Source organism: Apodemus sylvaticus, chromosome 2 (genome assembly GCF_947179515.1).
Source record: "Apodemus sylvaticus chromosome 2, mApoSyl1.1, whole genome shotgun sequence".
Classification (NCBI taxonomy): domain Eukaryota; kingdom Metazoa; phylum Chordata; class Mammalia; order Rodentia; family Muridae; genus Apodemus; species Apodemus sylvaticus.
Genome location: NC_067473.1, coordinates 161,494,366 through 161,515,819, shown reverse-complemented (window position 1 = coordinate 161,515,819; position 21,454 = coordinate 161,494,366). Strand labels below are relative to the sequence as shown.

The 21,454-nt window shown below is 39.8% G+C and overlaps 1 protein-coding gene across 2 annotated transcripts in view; it reads right to left on the bottom strand.

The window, feature by feature from the left end:
- The window catches only part of Ano2 (anoctamin 2), a 325,589-nt gene that overhangs the window by 175,516 nt on the left and 128,619 nt on the right, over positions 1–21,454 (bottom strand). For both annotated transcript variants that reach the window (XM_052172696.1, XM_052172697.1), the window contains exon 10: positions 1,800–1,934. In XM_052172696.1, coding sequence (XP_052028656.1) covers positions 1,800–1,934 — 135 coding nt within the window. The remainder of the gene's footprint in view (positions 1–1,799; positions 1,935–21,454) is intronic.

Below are 21,454 nucleotides of genomic sequence, written 5' to 3'. Positions count from 1 at the left end.
AAAACACTAATATTTCATTTCATTCCCTCCTATCCTATTTCTCTTGCTAATGTGTTTTGTCAACCTGGCTGGATTTAGAATGTCACAGAAGACATATCTGTGGGCGTGTCTGTTAGGATGCTGTTCAGAGAGATTTAATTGAAGGGGGAAAGACTCACCCTAAATGTACGCTCTGGACTGAATAGAAAGAACACCAGTATCCATTGCTTTCTGTTTCCAGATTGTGGATACAATGTGATCAACTACCTTGTGTTCCTGCCACAGTGGTGGACTGTGCCTGGCCAGACAGTGGAGTTAGAACAAACCTTCCTTAAGTTGCCTTTTCCAGATGTTTTTGTCACGACCAAGAAAAATAACCAATACACAATTTGACTCTGCTCCATCTAAGAGCAACCAATGGGTTCTCTTCATGGGTGACAGAACACAACACACGCTGACAGGTATTGTGGTCTATCACAATGATAACATGCCTTACATGTATGTATCTCCCTGCACATGTGAGTGTGTGTGCATGTGTGTTGCACGTGCTTCTGTGTAGACACAGCTTCACAGTATAGGAAGGCCATGGGCATTTCTAGCCAGAAATCTACACATGTGTCTCTTACACCAACTGACTCAGCTTTGCTCTGCACACTGGCAGCTCTAGCTCCCGGTTGCTTCACAAGTCCCTCTCTACAGAGTGAGCATGGCCAGACCACCCTCCCAGTTCCTCTCACTGGGGAACACTGCTCCCCAAGTCCAGTTCTCAGCCCTTTCTTTAGGATGGCCATCACAACCCCCACTACCGCAGTCAACTACAATGGACACTTATAGTCTCTTCCCAGTGTCCTTAATTTGTCTTATTACTGACAACCCAGCATGCTGACACAGAACTGACTGAGTAGTACTGCCACACATGGTCCCATCTCTAATTAAGATAAACTTAATCGAGAGAACTATTAAATTTAACACATGGCTCTAGGAAGATGGCTCAGGGAATTGTGTGGTCATGTAGGTTCTTACAGTTGTTTTAGGTTTTGTTTTGCTTTTCTATGGTTGTGGGTGATGGTGTGTTGTTTGTCTAAACTGCGTTGTTTCTGATATGTTCTCACTATGTACTATTGGCTGGCTTCAATTTCACTATATAGCTCCAAGCCTGGTCTCAAAATCTAAGCAATCCTCCTGCCTCGGCCTCCCAAGCAATACTGAGATTGGATGTAGTCACACAATTAATGTGTAATGTCACCAGCAATTTATAAGTACTTTTGTTCTTCATAGACCTTCTCTTTCCCATAAGGATCAGCCTTTGTTCTCTTGGCTCTATTATAAGCCCTACCACATGGTCTGCTGTGTCCTGCAGTTCCTGACCTTCCAAGCCTTCCTTGCATGGTCCTTTCTTGCAGCCACTTTTTAAAGCATTATGATGCTTCAGTACATGACCACAAGGACATGTAACTTCTACCCAATGATATATACACACTCTGACTTGGATTTTATGGGAAGCCACAAGGTAAGTGTTGTGAAGTTAGGGGACAAAACCATTTATCTGGCAAAACTCTTTTCCTTGGGTGTTATTTGCCTATCACAGCAGGTGATGATCCCAAGGAACAGATTGCCCATGGAAACCACCAGGACTCTGTAACCTCTAGACCTTGCAGCTCCCAGGTCCAAATTTGGAGGGAAGTTACCTGTATGGAAAGGAACAGAGGACAAAGAGGAAGGACTTTGGAAAGAGCTGTGTGAAATATACTCACAACTTGGGCAAAATGCCAAACTCTGACAACATGGGAACATTCTCTCTAAAATGGCAAGCAACTTACCTGGGAATATCTTCCTCGATCGTTGCACATCCATAAAGAAACACAATCACTCCGATGACAGAAGACGGGATCAGGAATGACGTATACAATCCCAGCCAAGCAAAATATAGCCCAATTTTCTCTCCAAAATACTTCCTGAAAAAACAAGAAAGGAAAGAAAGTGAAACACTTATTAGGAACATCATATGCTGCCCATATTTCTTTTTGTTCTATGACTCAAAATAGGTTGGCAAAAGTCTTCACTCTTTTTGTCCTGAATTCAAAGGGATGAAGGCTACAGGGTAAGGGACCTCTGCACAAAAACTCAACAACTCATCTTGGCCGAGATGAAATGCATTCCTCTGGACTTGCACATACACATCAGAGTTGGCCATTTGTGGGAAGCAGAGCGCCACAAGAAAGAACACTGCCCTAACAGCAAACCAAAAATATGCCTTAAGTTTCAGCATCCTCACCAATCCAAATAGCACATTATTAGATCCATACAGCCCAACCCATAGAAAGGTGTACATTAAAAAAAAAAACTCACTTAACAAAGTATATAAACAATATTTGTAGCTGTATGTGCTTATATACACAAATAAACATCAACATCTTTAAAAAAATGACTAAAAGAAATTCAATAAAATCTTGGTAAAGATTTCTTTGGGTGGGTGGATTTTATTTCTTTATTTTCTGGACCACTTGATTTAGGCAGACTGGTATGCAAAGAGCTATAAATATCTAAATTATCTGTCAAGGCAGGCTATGACATATTCCTTGCCTCTATATATGATTCCTTTTATCCTCTCTTAAATATATTTTGCTCTTGTGTTGATGATGTTTAGCATAAAAAAGCTACCCTTTTAGTAAAACTCTATTTATACTCCATAGTGTTGTTATATAATGGGACTCTAGAATGGTGATTTTCAACCTTCCTAATCATGTGACCCTTTAATATAGTTCCGCATGTTGTGGTGACCTTTGACAATAAAATTAGTTTTGTTGCTACTTCATAACTATAATTTTGCTACTGTTATGAAACATAATGCAAATATCTGAGATGCAAATGTTCTTAAGCAACCCAAGTGAAAGGGTCATTTAACCCTCACCCCAAAGGGATTGAGACCCACGGGTTGGGAACTACTGTTCTAGAGCATACATGTTCTAGATATACATCCTATGTAAATAAAGCTTCATACCCTTTGATTGACATCTTCTGTTTTAGCCTCAATATAGGTCTGGTAACCACAATCTCACACTCATAAAAGTAATGTCACACAGTATTTGCACTACTATGCCTGGTTTATTTTACTTAGCATAGTGTCCTCCGTGTCCAGTCATATTGTCACAGATGGCAGAACTTCCTCATCTTATCATGCACCACATGTTATCTGTGCATCTGTGGATGGATATTTGAATTGTTTCTACTTTGGAGCAACAGTGGATCATTGAACTGGAAGCAAAGGTGTGAGCATCTCTCTTCAAGGTCTTGCCCTCACATTCTTGAAATATATATCCAAAAGTGGGATTGCTGTATCAAAGGTAACTCAGTTTTTAGAGAAATATCCATATTGTTTCAGCAATGGCTTCTGCAGTGCGCTTTTCATCACCAGGTCTCTCTACCTCACCATTTGTCTTACCATTTGATATTAGCCACCCTAACAGTTATCAAGTAATATCTCATTCCGCCTTTGCTTCATATGGTTCTGATGACTAATGATAAAAAAATATTTTTTGACGATTTTCATGTTTTCTCTAGTGAAGTGGTTATTTGATTTCCTTTCATGTTTAAGTGGGTTGTCAATATTCTAGGTTCTCTCTCTCTCTCATTCCATGTTAAAGTGGGATTTTAATTTTCTAAGTTCTTTCTGCTCTCTCCCTTCCCCCCTTATTGAGTTATAAGATTTTCTTGAATATGGGTCCTTTACCAGAACTTTGGTTTATAAATACTTTTTCTCATTCTTTTTTCTATTAATACAAAGCAGGAAACAGTGATTTGTTCAAAGTGACCACGCTGGGAAGAAGGACAAAGAGATCCAGGAAAGCCCTACACCCATCTTTGGGGTCCTGAGTCAGATTGAGAACACATTTTAGGCTGATATAATTGTATTTGTCTACTTTTGTTTTTATTGCCTAAGCACAGTATCTGTGAGATCCCCCCCCCATACTCTTTTAATAGTTCCAATGTGTCATGTTTTACATGTAGATCTTTAACACATTTGTGTTTATTTTGTGCATGGTACAAATTAAAGACCTAAGAATAAAAGTAACCAAGGAGTAAAAGACACTTGGAAAACTATAAAACTTTGACTAGAGAAATCAAAGAGGACACAAATAAGTGTGAGTAGATACCTTGTGCTCATGGATGGAAAAGATTAATAAAGCTAAAATGTCCATCCCAGCTCTGTTAACATGTCATTGGGGGAACCTTATAAACACATGCAAAGTGATAATAATTATTTTGTATTATCTTTTCGTTCTGCAGTTGGACAATTTTAAATGGTTCCTATTTAAGTGCACTCATTCTTTCTCGTGCTCCATTGTGTTGTCTTGCTATTGGAGTTCTCTTGTGAGCTCTCTATTTTCTCTTGTGAACTCTCTGTTGGAGTTTTCAGTTTTATCATTATATCCTTCAGTTCTGGCATTTCACTTTTATTCTTTTTTATAATTTTTATGTTTGCTTTTTCATTTCTCATACGTTTTGCACCTTTGTCCACTTGTGATTTACACTCTGAACATGTGCTCTCATATAGCTTGTTAAGACTCTGTGAGTTAATTTGTTAATTATCTGCTAAGCAGACTATGGGTCTCAATTTCTTTAGACTTGGTTGCTAAAGCTTTATCTGGTTCCTTAAGTGAGTCTCATAGTTACATACTTCTTGTAGTCCTGACTTTGCTTTCTCTGTGTTTAAAAAATGGTCACATTTAGTTCCAGTTAGTTTTATCTGATGAAGATCTTCATCATCATGCAAGTAGAGTATGGATGTTTAAGCTGGCAGAGTCTATAAGTAAAATAGCTAAGAATGTGCTGATATACCTGAGCCAAGTTATAAAAGTGGATCTGTTACCATGGTCTATGGATGCAATCAATGCAAGAGTGTATGGCCAGAGTCTGGAGATAAGAGAGTTAGGAATGTACTGGGCATATTTAAGCCAAGGTTTAAAAGTGGGCCTGACACCATGGTCTACGGGTACAACCATTGTAAGAGTCTATGGTCAGAAGGGCCTGCTTCCAGGATTCAGAAGTAAAGTGAATTGTTAGTTCATGGATGTAGGGGTTGCTTTGTGGCCGTCTTTGGGTTCCATAGCCAAATGAGCTGCTGGTAGGTCTGTTAGAGAGTTAGAGTTTCTATGAGGTTTCCCAGTGTTTGTACAGGGTCACAACAGCAGAGGCAAAAATGGGCTCCTTTTATGTATGAACACAAGCTGAGCTCCTTCTGCATCTGTGTGTATAAAGGTTAAGCTATCACCTATATATCAGAAATAGACAAGGCTGCTTCTAGGTCCACAGCTAGGCATATTTTTAGCAGGGACATGGGCAGGCAGTTCTGTTACTACAGGGCATAAATTTCTCAATGAAAGGAAGTATTGTAAACTCTTGTGTAAATCTCTGATAAAGGTATATTTTATCTGTTATTAAATCTGTTGCTTCTCTGGGAGGGCTTCCATTCTACCATTGATAAATCCACCTTATTTATCTACCAAGTGACAAATTACTTTATTTATGTTTATATTTTAATTTTTTGCCTTTGTTAATTAATTAAAGTAACAAGTGATTTCTTTTAAAGAAAAACTTAAACTTTAAACTTAGCCAACTGTCACACTAAGGCAATATCATTAGAATGAATATTAATTGTGAATCTGTAAGAGAAAACTTTCCACAAAGAATCAACACATTTCATTTCTCATGAGCTTCTGGCATACAACACAGGCAATAAGCTTTCTGTCTTCACCTTGATGGAAAGCTGAAAGGCAAGGAGTATGATAAAAAATAACTACAAACCCACTTTCAGAAGTTGGTTTGCACTCAATATTTAGACAACTGCAGGAGAACATAGTTTCCACTGTCACCGGAGAAATGAAAATAATCAGTGAAATAGTAACTTTCGTTATGCCCATGTTAAATCTTAAGTTTCAAAGGAACAAAGAAAATTTAATTTTGAAAGTGACAGCACATCCCGGAAAGCTGGGACACATGCACAAACAACCTAAAAGGCAGCGTTCTTCCCTTGTTTCTGCTTCAAGTTCCCATGCGACCTATGTACCCAAAATTCCTTCTCTCTGTTATATTATGACCCAGAGTTAAGCCAAATAGACCCTTCCCTTCCCTAAACTGTTTTTGATCCATGTCTTATCACAACAGAGATCAAGAACACACAACATGCTATTGTAGCAGCATTCAGCAACTACTGAAAGTATCTGGAGCTTATGGTGTCCTAAAGGGACAAAAAACAAACCCACCTCAATCTCTAAGTAGATTGGCTTAGTCCCAGCACTAATGGCCTGGCAAAAGAGCACCTCTGTAGGGTGGAAACACTGCAAATCTCAGGGCCCATTCCCTACAGAATGTGTGGCATTCTAAAAAAGTTATGAGGTACACAAAACCTATAATCTCATTGTCAAGAAATAAGTCAATTAATGATACCAAAGTTGACCTGTATGTGATGATGAGAAGATTATTTCTTCACGATAATTATAAAAAAATATGCTAAGCCGGGCGGTGGTGGTGCACGCCTGTAATCCCAGTACTCTGGGAGGCATAGGCAGGCAAATTTCTGAGTTCAAGGCCAGCCTGGTCTACAGAGTGAGTTCCAGAACAGGCAGGCCTATCAGAGAAACCCTGTCTCGGAAAAAAACAAATTCTGCCCCCCCCCCAAAAAATATTAAAGAAGAGTTGGCCAGAAAATACAAATCAGAGAAAAATAAAAGTAAAGAAAGCTATCTAACAATCAAAAGCTAAGCACAAAGCCAGTTAGATGGCTCAGTGGGTAGGCGTGCTTGTCACCAGTTCTGACAACTTGAGCTGGATACCTAGAGACCACATGGTAAGAGACAATAAATTGCTGAAAATTGTCCTTTGACTTCCACATGGGTGTGTCCATGCATCCACCCACCTACCCCAAACAAACATACAAAAAGATAAGTAAGTGAACAAATAGCTTTTAAATTGTGGGGCAATATAAAAGGTCACAGCCTACATGTAATTAGAGTCTCAGTAGGAAGGAGAATCGATGAAATATTTGAATGGCTAATTTACCACAGCTAAGAATTTCCAAAAGTCATGAAAGACAATAAAACGCAGGTCAAAGTCACAGAATTCCAAGCTGAGCACACATGAGAGCAGTCAGCAGCCACCTACCTAGACACTTCACAGTAAAACTGATGACAGCCAAGATAGAAAGAAAATTCTTTAAACATGCTGGGTGAACAGCCACATTAAATACAGAGGGAAAGTCTCGCATGGGACTGCAGCCAGTTTCTCAGCAGAAACTGTGAAAGCTAAAGAGAGTGACAGCTTCAGAGTATGTAAAGAAAAAAAAATCTGTTAACCTAGAATACTACACATAAAGAAAATGTCTTTCAAAAATGAAGGCAAACCCCAAATATGGCAGCAATCAAAAGCTTAATTCACTGCCAACAAAGCTGCCCTACAAAAAAAAAAAATGTTGAAGGAGCTCTTTGGGCAAAATGAGTGCAGTTCAAGCAGAAATATGGATCTACACAAGATAGAAAGTACTAGAAATGGTAAAAAGGATGATAAATAAAAATCATTCTTTTTTTAATCTATGTGAACTATAATTCACTTTCTGAAGCATGCTTTTCCAGTGTGAGTAGCATGGCCCCTGAGGGGAGCTAATATTGGATTTCTGGGGTCCAGTTTAGGATATTGATTGTTGCTATGATCATTTAACCCTTCCAAAGGCAGGGATAGCACATAAACAGACATATAGTTTATTGATAGTATTAAGAGTTCATGAGACAAGAAATGACTGGAGTCTGAAAATGGTATTAGGGGGACAAGATTTAGAATTCAGGTTAAAGCAGAAATAGTGAGTTGTGGGATTTTTAGCCTGATCGTAAATAAGCTATAAGACAGCAAAAGGGGATGCTTAAAAGAGGGGAAGAGAAGAATACTCTTCTAAGTTGTAAGTTGTGAAGGGTATGGAGATGTATATTTGAAAAGAGAGTGTAATACATTAAAGATGGTAAACCCAGAAGTGTCACCAAAATATGCCAATGTTAGAGTTAACTAATGGACCATGTCTTCATCTGGTTTCTAGTCCTGAACAAAACATAATGACCAAGAAGCAAATTGGGGAGGAAAGGGTTTATTCAACTCACACTTTCACATTGTTGTCCATCACCAAAAGAACTCAGGACAGAAAGTCACACAGGTTAGAAACCTGGAGGCAGGAGCTGATGTAGAAGCCATGGAGGGGTGCTGCTCAACTTGCTTCCTTATAGAACCCAGAACTACCAGCCAAGGGATGGCACCACCCACAATGGGACCTCCCATCCTTGTTGGATAATTGAGAAAATGCCTTGCAGCTGAATCTCATGGAGGCATTTCCTCCAGGGAGGCCTCTTTCTCTGTAATAACTCCAGCTTGTGTCAAGTTGACACACAAAACCAGCCAGCACAGACCATTATTGGAGATGAAGTGGAATAACAAAATAAAATAAACTCAAATTGAAAATAAAACAAGAACAAAGAAAAAATAATAAAATGATAAATTTATAATGTGAATATATTAAAGATTATATTGAGTGTGAATGGTTTAAATAACTCAAAAGGCTGAGATTGTGAAGTTAGGAAGAAAAGTAAAACTCGGCCATATATTTTTATAAGAATATAATTTAACAGAAAGACATATTGGGACATAAAAAAGATCATAAGTATGAATATATTATGCAAACACTAATTTTAAAAAGCTAAGACAAAGCAGACTTCAAAACAAAGACTATTACCAGGATATAGGAGAAGCCTACAGAATAATCACTTCACCAAAATCAAATAAACCTAAATGTGTGCATACATTTTCAAAATACATGCAGTAAAAATAGAAAAAAAATTAAAGGATAATAAGCAAGTTTTCAAATAGAAATGACCACTATTCCTCAACTTAAGTGGAGCCACACCTGAATACGCATGCTGCAAAACATTCTAAGCTTAAAATATTCAGTTACACAGTCAGCTGGATATCGTCAGTTTATGGTAAGTTTCATTGAGGGATGTCATTGTTTGCCCTTATGATTTCTGGCTAATGGAAGTTACACTTGCTCCCACCACCTCCCACATTGCAAAATATGATACTATAGCTCTATGTATCTATCGTTAGTTAGGGAAAGCCCGCAGTGTGATTTCTATTGAACTCGTGTCCCTTCCACAGCCTCAGGAACTGAGAAAACCATTAAGCCAAACGATTGCAAGTCGGAAGCCATGAGGAGCGACACCCATCCCCCTGTTCTAACAAATGAGAAGACAAGTGGCCACAAAGTCGGGGAGGCGTTAAAATCAGCCTCAGCCAAGCCACTCTAATCTACATTTATGGAATTTTCTACCAAATAACAACAGATAGTTATCCTTTTCAGTACTCAGTCACGAAGACAGAACAAATTCTGAGCCATAAAATGAATTTAACAAATGTGAATCCTTGAAATAATAAATATTTTGTTCCATGACCACAACTAAATTAAACTAAAAACTGCCAGAAGAGTGATATCTGGGGAAAAATCCCCCCAAAGAGTTGGAACTTAAACAATACCCTTCTAAACAACTCATGGATCAAAGAAGACATCACAAAGACAAGAAAATATTTCAACTGAGTAAAAAACACAACGCACCAAACTTTGCGTGGGGCCACTGGTGCCATTTTTAGAGGGAAAGCTAAGGCATTAGATAATTGAATTGAAACCAGTGTTTAGAGTTAGTAATCTGAGCCTCTCCCTCAACTAGAAAAACAAGCAAGAGGAAGGGAGTGGACACACATGCATAAATCAATAACTGTGTTACCAACCAATCCAATTTATTTTTTTAATTGTGGAAGTCAAATAGATGTGCAAGAACTTCATCTTGTCTATGGAATGTCTACTTGCACCTTTGGGGACACAACAGAGCCTAGAACACAGGCTCTGGAACAGCCAGGGCTGCATAGGAATGCTGCTTCTGCCATTCCCTGAGATAAAGTCTCCATTTCTCTTACCTTTGTTTGCCCTCATTTCAAATTTTGTTCCAATGAAAATTAGATGAGCTGGGTTTATAAGAACATTGTAGATAAATACATGTTAATGGTTATCACCATAGCACTCTGGATTAACATGAAGAACTTCTGCTCACAGATGATGACAATGGATGACACATTCTGGGGAGGCTACATTCTGGGGAAAGAAGTTCTCATGAAGAAGGTCAACACAGGATGTCTAGCTAAAGTATACAAAGGACTTTCACCTGCCAGTTAGAGATAGACGGATGACCCAACCGAGAAGTGTGCAAAAGACTTGAGTATAACACTGAATAGAATAACCAGTTGGCCAATAAATACGAAGGGTACTACTCAGTTGATTTAATTCCCTGAAAAATGCCAGAAGAGTAAAGTCCAGAGGCAAACCCTGTTTCCAACCGTGCTCCTGTCCATCAGCCTGAAGAGTGACAGGAATAATTTTGGCCTTTCTTCTGACCTTAGGAAAAGCTATTTAAGACACTGAAATCACTGTTTGACTTGTAAAGCATCTGCCATGCAAGTGTGGAGCCCTGAGCTAGACGCCTCAAATCCCACACTTATAAAAAAGATGTCAACAATCACAGTGCACACTTATAATGCCAATGTTGGGGTTCTAGGGATGGGGAGATTTTCAGCCACAAAGGCCAGGCAAGCCAACAAAACTCCCTCCCCAGGAAGACCCAGGGATTGGACTGCCACTGCTCTTAAATTCCATTTATGTCCTTCTTCATACATTTCTCTGAGACAATATAAATGGACTACAGTTCATAAGGAGCCAATATTAAAGAGAAATGAAGGAAGTGTGACATTCATTCAGTAGTATCGCATGCCCAGCCTTGTGTGGGCAGTATTCCCTCTGTGCTTTCTGAACCTTAGGAAAGCAAGTTAACATTCACGTAGGACAAAAGTTAGAATCATATGTTGACTCAATAGCTTCTGTTGTACACTGACTATGAGCTCTACCCCTCAAAGATTATGGTTTAAATGCATGGTTCCCATGTGGTAGTGCAACTTAGGGATGAAGCCTAGTTGAAAGAAGTAGATCAATGGGGATGGGTCCTTGGGGTATATTATTCCTGGTCACGCCCCAACTTTCTCTTTGCTTCCTGATGAGCCATGGAGAGCACAGTTCTCATGTTCCTGCCACTATAGTATCCTGCCCATATGTAGCACCGCTTCAACATGGACAGACATCCCTGAAACTGTGAGTTACAATAAACCCTTGCTCTCTAAAGTTGTTTCCATCAGATATTTTTTCACTAATAGTTTCTTTGGTCTAACTCTCAGTCAATTCAAGAGGAAAGGTCGGAATGTTATCTTTTCTCTCAAGGGTGCCCTCATTACCTGGTTCACATGACAGTTTTTAGGCAAAGGGTGAAGCAAACTGCTACTGTGGAGAAAAGAGGGTAGGAAGTCTCCCTCTCAGCTGAGACAGTGTGGTGTAAGACTCTCTCTGTCTGGACCTTACAGTCAATCCCAAGCTACTGGGATACAGAGATATGTCATCTCTGCTACTCATAGACAGTGGTTCCAAATCTTGACTATTAGGAGTCACATTCCAATAAACATGCATATGCAGATATTTATATTATATTCTGACTTAGATTCCTTTGAGTATATACACAAAAGTGATATAGCCAAGTCATACAGATCTTCTTTTAGATCTTGGAGAGCCGTTATAATGACTTCTATATCCTGGGTCATAACCCAGGGTAAATGGCCTCTCTGCTCCTCCCCTCTCCCAGTGATGTCACTTTTCATAAAGCTGAGAGAATTCTTTCACAGTTCCATCAGGTGTGTCATTCCTCTTACTAAGATAATTTTCGTACTTCTTCCCATATAAAAAATAAAACACCCCAAATCATTTTTCTGACCTATAAGGCTTCATTTGATCTGGAACCTATCTTCAGCTCTGCTCCTAAAGAATGGGGCTCCATTCTATTCCTTAAACACACCACATCTGTTCCTACCTTGGGGTCCAGGCCATCGCTTGCGCCTCTGTTCATTTCTTCACTCTGGCTAACCCAAACCATCTCCGACAGTCCTGTGTACTCATCCCACCTCAATGGCTCAAGCTCACTCCTAATATAGCTCAGTCCCCTACCCTCTTTTCTCCATCTCTGCTTCACTCCTTCTCCATGGTTAAGATGGAAACCCCAGGTAAGTGGAGACTTCCCATCCTTTAGTGACAAGAACATGCCTGACACCTCACAGAAGCAAAGTATTTCTTCAATGGATGCCCAACTTGTCACAGGGAGAACGGGAAGACAGAGAGGAGGTGCATACAAAAATTTCCAGGATGAACTGTGCTCTGTATGAACTCCGAGGGCATCTTACAGTATATGCAAGGCAATGCAGCTAACAAAATAAGAGCTCAAGGCCAGCTGACTTCAACCTGTCCTCTACCCATGACACGAGTCTTCTAGGTGACAGAGTTGATGAGAAAGTAGCTTTAAGCCTCCAAGATTAAACACCATTACCACCTATTTTCCATTTTAATAAAAGACAGGAAGGAAAACTAAGGATTGTCTAAAATGAATTTCTCCATCCAATAGTTTATAAAGCCCTTTGATTTCCAAAAAAGGGTTTATATCACAAAGGCAGTGATGGTATCAGTTCCAATTTCTATTTGCAAAAAGTCAATAAATACAGCAGGTCTTTCAGCCTTTTCTGTCTATGAGCGAACAGCATGAGTTTCCAAGTGCATGTCAAGTGGTGATTAGAGACACATGCTCGTGCCCAGCCCGTGATCACTTATCGCCTGGTGGTTTTGGCCATTTTACAGTGTTTTTATTCTCATTCTTAAATATTGCTTACTTCGTACCCAGGAAAAAAATCTTTAAATAAAGATGGAAACATAAGGAACACTGATGGTGAGATATAGCACTGAAGTGCAGAGCGTGGGGATGGTAAGAACAGAATCCACAAATTGGCCTGCACGAGGTACTCACAAAGATGCATATGTGCTGCTACAGTTTATATCTGAAGTGTTTCCTCCTGGTCCAGGCACTGAAATCTTCATCTCCAGCCCATAGTAGTATTGGAGGACTTTAAGAACTGAGACCTGGAAGATGATCTTTGGGACACTGGAGGTAGTGTACCCTCACATTAGACTACAGGACTTCTGTCTCCTTATCTTCTCATTATAAGTTGATTATCTTAGGGTTTGATTATTATAATAGAAAGCAAATACTAGACTATAACTCAACAAAATTATCATACTACCTGGAAAGGCATCTCTATTTTGAAACACAATGCTTAAAATGAAGGCAACTATTATGACCATTGGACACAGTTGGCTGATCAGATTTTGGGAGCTAAACATTGACTCCATTCACCAGAGACCATACTAAGAAGTCCTTGCAATGGTAATATAAACCTTTCTCTTTTGCTTATCATCTGGAGAATGAAAGGCAACTACTTAGATAAATCAGCTTGGTATTCAACTTAAAAGGCAAACATAACAAATTTCAGTTTTTAAAGGCAGTGATTTTGATCAGATTAACAGAAGTGGGTATGGTTTTCATCCCATGGAATACCTCAAAACCTATCATAAAGCAGTTGCTTCCCTCACAATGGCCATGGCACCATTGTATCAGTGCCTATCAGGTCCGTAGTAGCACAGCATTGGGCTCTAGCACTGAGTAAGACCACTGATATGTTCTCTGCCCAATAAGCCTGAGTAGCACTTTCTAGCAGTATGAAAGGTAGCCAGTCAGCAGAGAGGATGGTTCCCTGTAGGCTTGAGATTGGTTTCTCTATTTTATGAAGCCAACATGTACGGTGTCTTCAGAAATAGTATTTGTTACATAATTACAGCAAGTAACCTACTGTTGTTATTTTGCTAAATGATCTTTTTAAGCAGCCCACTAAATAGTTATGTTTAGACTCACAGATCTAGGCTATTCTCAACCTGGTTAGAAAAGTTTCTTTCTGCAGCAGGTAGCAATCAATGCCAAGCAGTCAATGCCAAGATTCATAACTGATAAAAGTATTAAGAATCAATGACTCTTGAGTGCACTTCCCTAGTAGGACATTGTTAACAATCTTTCACCTCCACCAAAGTTCATGGAAAATCACTGAAGAAGAGACAGAAAGAATGAAAGAGTCCGAGGATGTCTTCAGGACATGCCATGTCCATTGCACTGATAAACTCCTTGTAACTGTGGTTACCTACACAAGACCTGCACAAGATCAAGTCATCCAAAAACCCTGAATAAATGAGGGAGAATCCATAGGCCATGCTCATCACTGAGGAGCTATTTGAAGTTAATAGTTGCTGGAAGAAGGAGAGTCATTCTTCATTGGGTGTGGCTACTGGTAAGTTGGCCATACGCCAATGGATGGCAGGCACCACACCCACTCACATATGGTCAGTACTAGTTGGGCTTTATATTTTTTTTAAGAAGAGGAAGATATTTCATTGGAATGAAAATGTGTCATTGGTATCTGGGTGAGTTAGGAAGGAAATTGGGAGTAGATGTGATGATTATATTCATTAAATATGAAATTCTCAAAACTAAACTAAAAATAAAACAAAATAAAATAAATGAGCTATTTTATTACTTTAAAAGTGGGGCAGTTTGTCTACTCTCATGGTGAAATATAATAGTAAATTTGAATCTTTGTTTTATAGACATCGTTCTCCAAACGAAAGATGACATACTCTGGTATTTAAAAATATATTTGTTAGAATATCTTGGTTTTTTCTTATATAATTTAATGTGAGAACATAAACATCATGTGCCACATTTTCTTAAAAAGGAATACATTTGTCTTTATGAAATGAGTTTTATATAAGATTGCCACTGAATTTTATCATGTAATATCCAAATACATAACATTTCTACTTAAAATCATATCTTCATGATATTCACACGATATCAGAGAAGTCAGGCTCACTTTGGAAATGAAGTCCATGGGGATCCAGGGGAGCCTTCTCCATATTCTCTGTGTCACAGAGCTTCATGACCACAGGCTGCACCAAGAGGCTCTCTGGGCTCTTTGACCTTATGCTTGACCAAGGAATTAGACAGTGAGGCCTTGATCTTTTCTAGCTCTCTAGCTGAAAAGGAGCCAGTGTAACAGCCTCAACTTGGGGTGGGGGGAGTTATAATCACCTCAGTAGAGCTTCCTTTGGATTCTCTATGCCTCCATCTTCCTGCCCCTAGAGAATCGGGACGTGCTAACTAACCATCCCTGCCTTTGCTGCTCTCTAGAGCACACTTTCCATCCCCTGTTGGCTTCTACTGTCCTCAACTATCCTTATGGTTATGTCAGGACCCCGATAACACACGGTTCAAATATCAAATGTACAATGTTACGAATGGAGTTGAAAGTTAGATCTCCTATAATTCTGTTATAGGAGATCTGTTTTATAGAGTAAAGGATGGAAGCTAAGGAATATTACATGAGTTGTCAAAAATCACCACCAACAAGGCAGAGCATCAAGGCAATGCCACAAACAGAAACCTAATCTTGGCATATAATCACCCTGCCAGGCTGTGATTTTCTTTGTCCCAAATGCATTCACCTCCTCTACAAGCAGGAGAAGGGAACTTTAACTGAGCACCCTCAATTCTTCTTACATACGAGGAGAACTAAATCCCCACCTAATCACTAGAGAGAAGTCTACCAAGAGGTCCACTGCAGGAATAGGGGTGATAGGTTTAAATATAATCAAAGTACATGATATATCAATGCCATTGGGAAATACATCATTTGGTAAAATAAAAATTTTAAAAAGCAAAAGAAAATGTTCCACTAAACTTCAATTTAAAACAATCCAGCTAGAAAAAAATATTAAAAGACTCCAGCCAGGTATGGTGGTACATCTCTTTAATTCCAGCACTTCAGAGACAGAGGCAAGAGGATCTCTGTAAGTTCAAGGTCAGCCTGGTCCACAAAGTGAGTTACAGACCAACCAGGGCTGCATAAATCTCAAAAATAAATGTAAAAAATGTTAAATCTAAACTAAAACTGAAAGAAGCTAAATCTTTTGCTACAGGCTATTCTTCCCACTATGTGTACATCCTGGTTTCCAGCCAGGGACTATCCAAGAGCCTTTTCTTCCCAATCTTGTTCTATTGTTTTGCCAATGGGCCGCCTCGCTGCCAGCTCTACCACTAGAACATCACTAATGAAGAATAGAATCAGGGTGGTTGGAAGGGCAATGAAATGGATCCCATATGACGGGAACAATTTCCCAATCTCTTTTTAACCCAAAAGGTCATGTATGTTCACATGAGTCATGTTAACAATCATAGAAGACTAAAGATGAGGCACTTCCAAGTTGTCCAAGTTGTTTTTCCAAATAATAAGATACATTTTCCTGTGCGTCATAAATCTTTTCTTTGGGAGTTTTCTCAGATAGCTTTCTTCCCTACAGTCTGCATGGTGACCTCTGTATACTGCCAAGACTGTGCAATTCCTTTCTCGGAAGGCCCACACCTACTATAGGCTTTGATGAGAGTACCAGTAAATAATAGCTGTGGGTAGAGGAGCTGTGCTGAATACTTTAAAAGAGGCTTTAAACGTGGTCAATACGAAGCCCATCTTGACACCCTGACTACATCTAAAGATGTTGTTGGGAGCCTGTCAAAAACTCTTACATCTCAATGCACACTTCCTACTCAATCAGTCCTTCCCTCGGACTACACAGGTTAGTCAACACGTATGTGTCTTCAAACCTCACCTTCCATGTTCTCTATTCTGCTTTCTCTGGAGATCTCAGTGCTCTCCCTATGATGTTGTTCTCAAAGCAATTCTCTCTATATATTCTAAAAATTCTCTAGATAGCTCATCTCCTGCATATCACAAGCCCAGTCTTTTATTTATGTATCAATCCAGTCATTTGCTCTAGGTTCCCTTTTAATTATCCTATGAATCAACATCATGACCCCAGCCCCCTGATTCTCAGGAGACTGCAAGAACAATTTTTTTTCCACACTGCAAAGGAATTCAGAGATCTGCCTGCCTATGTTAAGCACAGACAATAAGCTAGCTGGGTGGGACCCTGCCCTAAAATTACCATTTCTACCATGCCTGGGCCTAACCTTGCTTTGTCCTAGGCTGACCCTGAACTCAGAAATAAGCCTGCCTTTGTTTCTGCCTCCGTTTGTATTTTTCTGACTCGCTGGCTCATCAATGTAGCTGTATCTGCTAGTCCAGGCCTGTGAAGCCCCTCATACAATTCATATTGTACCTTTATATATTGCAAAGATGAGAAATATATATTTTTGAACTCATGTTTTTAGAGTTCTTTCCCATAGCTTTAAAGGCTGTCCTGAAGGTCCCAATGTTTACTATTTTGCTGAGACATTAGCCACACCTTCACCTCCTGGACTTTGTGCTGTCTCTGATTATCACAGAATCATTAACATTAACAGGGAGGATAATCCTTGAAGGAAGGATGTAAAAATATATACATTAGTATACAAACAGGCCTTACGCCCACAGCAGCCACTGATACTCATGGATGCCCTGCTGGCCCTGTCCAAGAGCAGGAACCATGTCATTCCACCCCTACGAAGGCCAGGCCAGACTGGCCAACAAACAAGGCCACACATGGCAGACACTTTATAAGGTGAGGGAAGAACCCCTAAATTTGTCAGCCTCAAAGATCTCAACTGCAAGACTCTCCTTGCTCCCTTATTAAGCCTCCCCATTGTTCTTTCAGTAAACTCCAGGGCACATGACCACATGAATGCATACACATGAACACCTCTTTACAGGAATTGAAGGGGAAAAAGACAAAGGACGGGCTTAACAGTAGCCAAATGCAGAAATTGGCAGGAGATTGAAGGAGAGTACAAAAATATTGGTCCTGCCAGGCAAAATGTGCCCATTGCTAGAATGGTACCATGATTCTGATCAGTGTAACCAACCACTTTCTCTTTCTAATTGAATGCGAGTGCAGCTGCATGGGCACCTATGCTTGGTACTATAAACCTTGTCAAGAGATTATGGCTGGGGAGGTCATAAGCCATAGAGGAGAACACACTGTGTTATTGATTTGTTAAATGAACATGTTGTGAATTATCTTCTAAATATTCATGTGTATATCTATACACCAGTGATGCTCTCACCTTCCATCTTATTTTTCAAGCAGAAGTCAAGACTGAATACTCATAACTGGTCAAAGAGCAAAAGCAGAGTGCACTTGTCCCAAAATGGCACACCTGTATTACCCCCTCTAAGACACAGGGCACAGCACCAAAGAAAGAGCAGAGGATAAGGTGTGCTGCAGGCAGACATCTTCTACACATAACATAATCATTGCACTAATAAACCCCCTGCGGCTGTGGTCACCTGCACAGGACCCACACCAGACTGAGTCCACCTCATCACAGATAAGGGAGCAACTCATGAGGCCCCACATCTCCCCTGGAGATAAATGGTAGTAAATGGTTGGGGGGGGTGTCATTTTCTTCAGTGGTGTAGCCATTGAAAAATATCCCATGCTTTAGCAAATAACCCCCCATTCCATATAAGCCATGATGAATTCAGTGGGTCACATCCATGCAAATAACATGAAAGCAGGAGGGGGTTTCTTGTTACAAATGGTGCAAGTGTCTAAAGCCCACAACACACATGTGTGAAACTCAGGGACATGCTAATGTTCTTTAACCAGTGCTTATTTTACTTGTTGTAGTCTAGCACCTCGTGGGGATCATTAGGTATACTCCAAGACACTAGTGTTACCCCAAGAGTCTTCAGCACAAAGAACAGTGGAACTAGAGCAAACCAAGGATCAACCAGAGCCTCACTAATGCTCTAAAGAGAAGAACAGGTCCAGAACACATATATTTCACCTCATTTGAGGGTGCAAAGAAGGCAGGGTTTGGGGGTTCAACAGTATCAAGAAACTGGTAAAAGCTGAAAGTAATCAGATCCCATCCATGGTAAGCAACATAGGCTGAGGGCTGGAGGGGACACAGTCAGGTTTGTAAGCATGGTTCCTAAGATACCTACCTTCTCTTTCCACAAACAGCAATCTTAGTATTTCAGGATACTGAAATGCATTCCTAGCATGTGGATTAGATTCTAACTCCTCAACTCCAGCTCTCTTTCCTCACATCAGAAAAACATACAGATTTCAAAACAAAAACATAAATAAATAAATAAATAAATAAATAAACAAACAAACAAATAAATAAATAAATCATAAGAACAGCTAAGGACCAAACTGCATTGTATGGTTAGAAGCAATCCTGCAACGTGATAGGAAAATCAATGTAGCTGGCCCACCAGTTCAAATGGCAGTGGCACCCAGACCTCTCAGTACCCTTCACAGCCAGGAAAGTTAACACCAAATTAAGTGAGAGCAGACATTTAGTTTGCTGGAAGGGACTGAAAAGAAATGGGCACCAAATATCAAGCACTCTGAAGGGTGAGGTGATGCATCATTTCCTACAGTTTCAACACAATTGTGCAAGATTGACTCCATCTCTATCCTCAAGTTATCAAAGAGACAGTGTCCAGCTGTTCTCCATCTCCACTCAAAATGGAACGGAACAGTTTTCCATTAAACTAGAAGGAAGGCAACTCAGACATCAAAAGGAACGCCCAGTTGCAACTCATTCTTTTAACAAAGCAACCTAATCGTGTGCCCATAAACCAATCGAGCCAGAGATATTTTTAAGATGCCTATGCAAATGAGACTGGCATTGGACATGAGAAGCTAAACTTGATCATCTTCAAATATTCCAGTCTCAGCAACAGCCTGGCAAGATGGCTACTGTTAATGCCATTGTGTAGATTAGGATTTAGACCTAGAGACATGAAATGAATTTCGTAAACTTAGGAAATGGTGGAAGGCGCATTTAAAATCAAGTGTATCCATTTTCCTTCTTTAAAATTCTCCTTGATTTCAGCCAAGTGCTAGTGGGGATACTTGGTTCCTGCCCACAGCAACTAGCACATCATTTTATATTTAATCACGGTGAAAGGACCAAATACATGAACACAAACAAATCAAGAACAAATGACTGGTTCTGCCTTCAATGTTCTTATCCCATATTTCATCAGTGTAAAGATGTTCTTTCACCACCTCATAACAGCTTCAAAATCAGAAGGTAATTACAATAGATGGCCTGGTGTGGTGTAAATGGCAGGATTCTCTTTAGAAAGTATTACAGAATCCCTAATCCGGTGCATGTCATAGTCGATCAAGTAGAAGGAATGACATCCAAACCCCAGAGAAATCTGAAAACAGTGAGATCAGTTTTCTATTTAAAGGAGGGTTGGGGTTTAGAAAGTAGTTATTTTAAGCATCTTTCTCAGAGAAGTATAAATTTCTTAAAGGTGGGGACATAAATGTTTTTTGTTTGGTTTGGTTTTAGTTCCAAAAATCCCAGTTCCAAATTGTTTGAGAAAGAATGGTGGCATCCCATCCCATGTGAAAATATTAAACAAGCAAGGGAAGCCGGGCCCCACCCCTCATCCTCCAGCAGGACTGCCTAGAGGTGGCGTTTAATTCCATGTCCTCTGTCTCAATGTGAAGTATGATTACAAATCTGCTCAGCCAAAGAAAGTCAGCAGCTCACTCAACAGAACTTTTCCTTGCTCCTGTCTCTCTAGAAAAGCTCTGTGCCCCCACTTCTACTTCATAATCATTTCTGTTCCTTTCCTGTCTGTTCCACAGACAACACCATGGTTCAGGGTTAAGAGCCGATCTTACAGAGGACCTGGGCCTGCTTTCTAGCACCCACATAATGGATGGTAGACATCCGTAACTCCAAGTCCATGGGAATTGGCCTCCACAGGCACCAAGCACACATGTGGGTCACATACATACATGTATGCAAATATTCATACATATAAAATAAAAATAAATATCTTTTAAAAGTAAATTAACATCTCTCATCTTCAATTTAGACAATCTTAAAACACCTACATTCTTTGGGAATATTTCATGGTTTTGAGAAATCAAGACAGTCTTTAAGATGAAGTTTCCCTTCTTGTCTTTTTTTCTTCAAAGTGCTACCACAAAAGGAGAATAATCTGAAAACAATTAGGCCATGCTCAGAGTAATGGGTGAAAAATCTGAAATGGAACAGGGAGTTCTGACAGACTCAGAGACTCTCCATGGAAATGACTTAGTTTGAAAAGGAATCAGTGTCCTCACTATGGAGGACTCTTGAAGATATGCCATGATCCAGTGATCCGAACACATGTCACCATAGACGAGATAGGCTTACAGTGCTCCCTGCTGTGATCCCCACTGAAACAAATGTTACCATAAAGGAGACAGACTCATTGTGCTCCCAGCTGTGATCCTCACTGAAACAGGCATGGGGGTGGGGGTGGGGGAATCCTGAATCTACTCATAAGACAACATCAAATAAACCCAAACCCAAAGACTGTCTCTACAGAGACCTTTGATTCTCCACAGATGTCACTGTCATCTGAGGCGAAGAAAGGATTCCAGACTAAGAATACTGCACGCCAT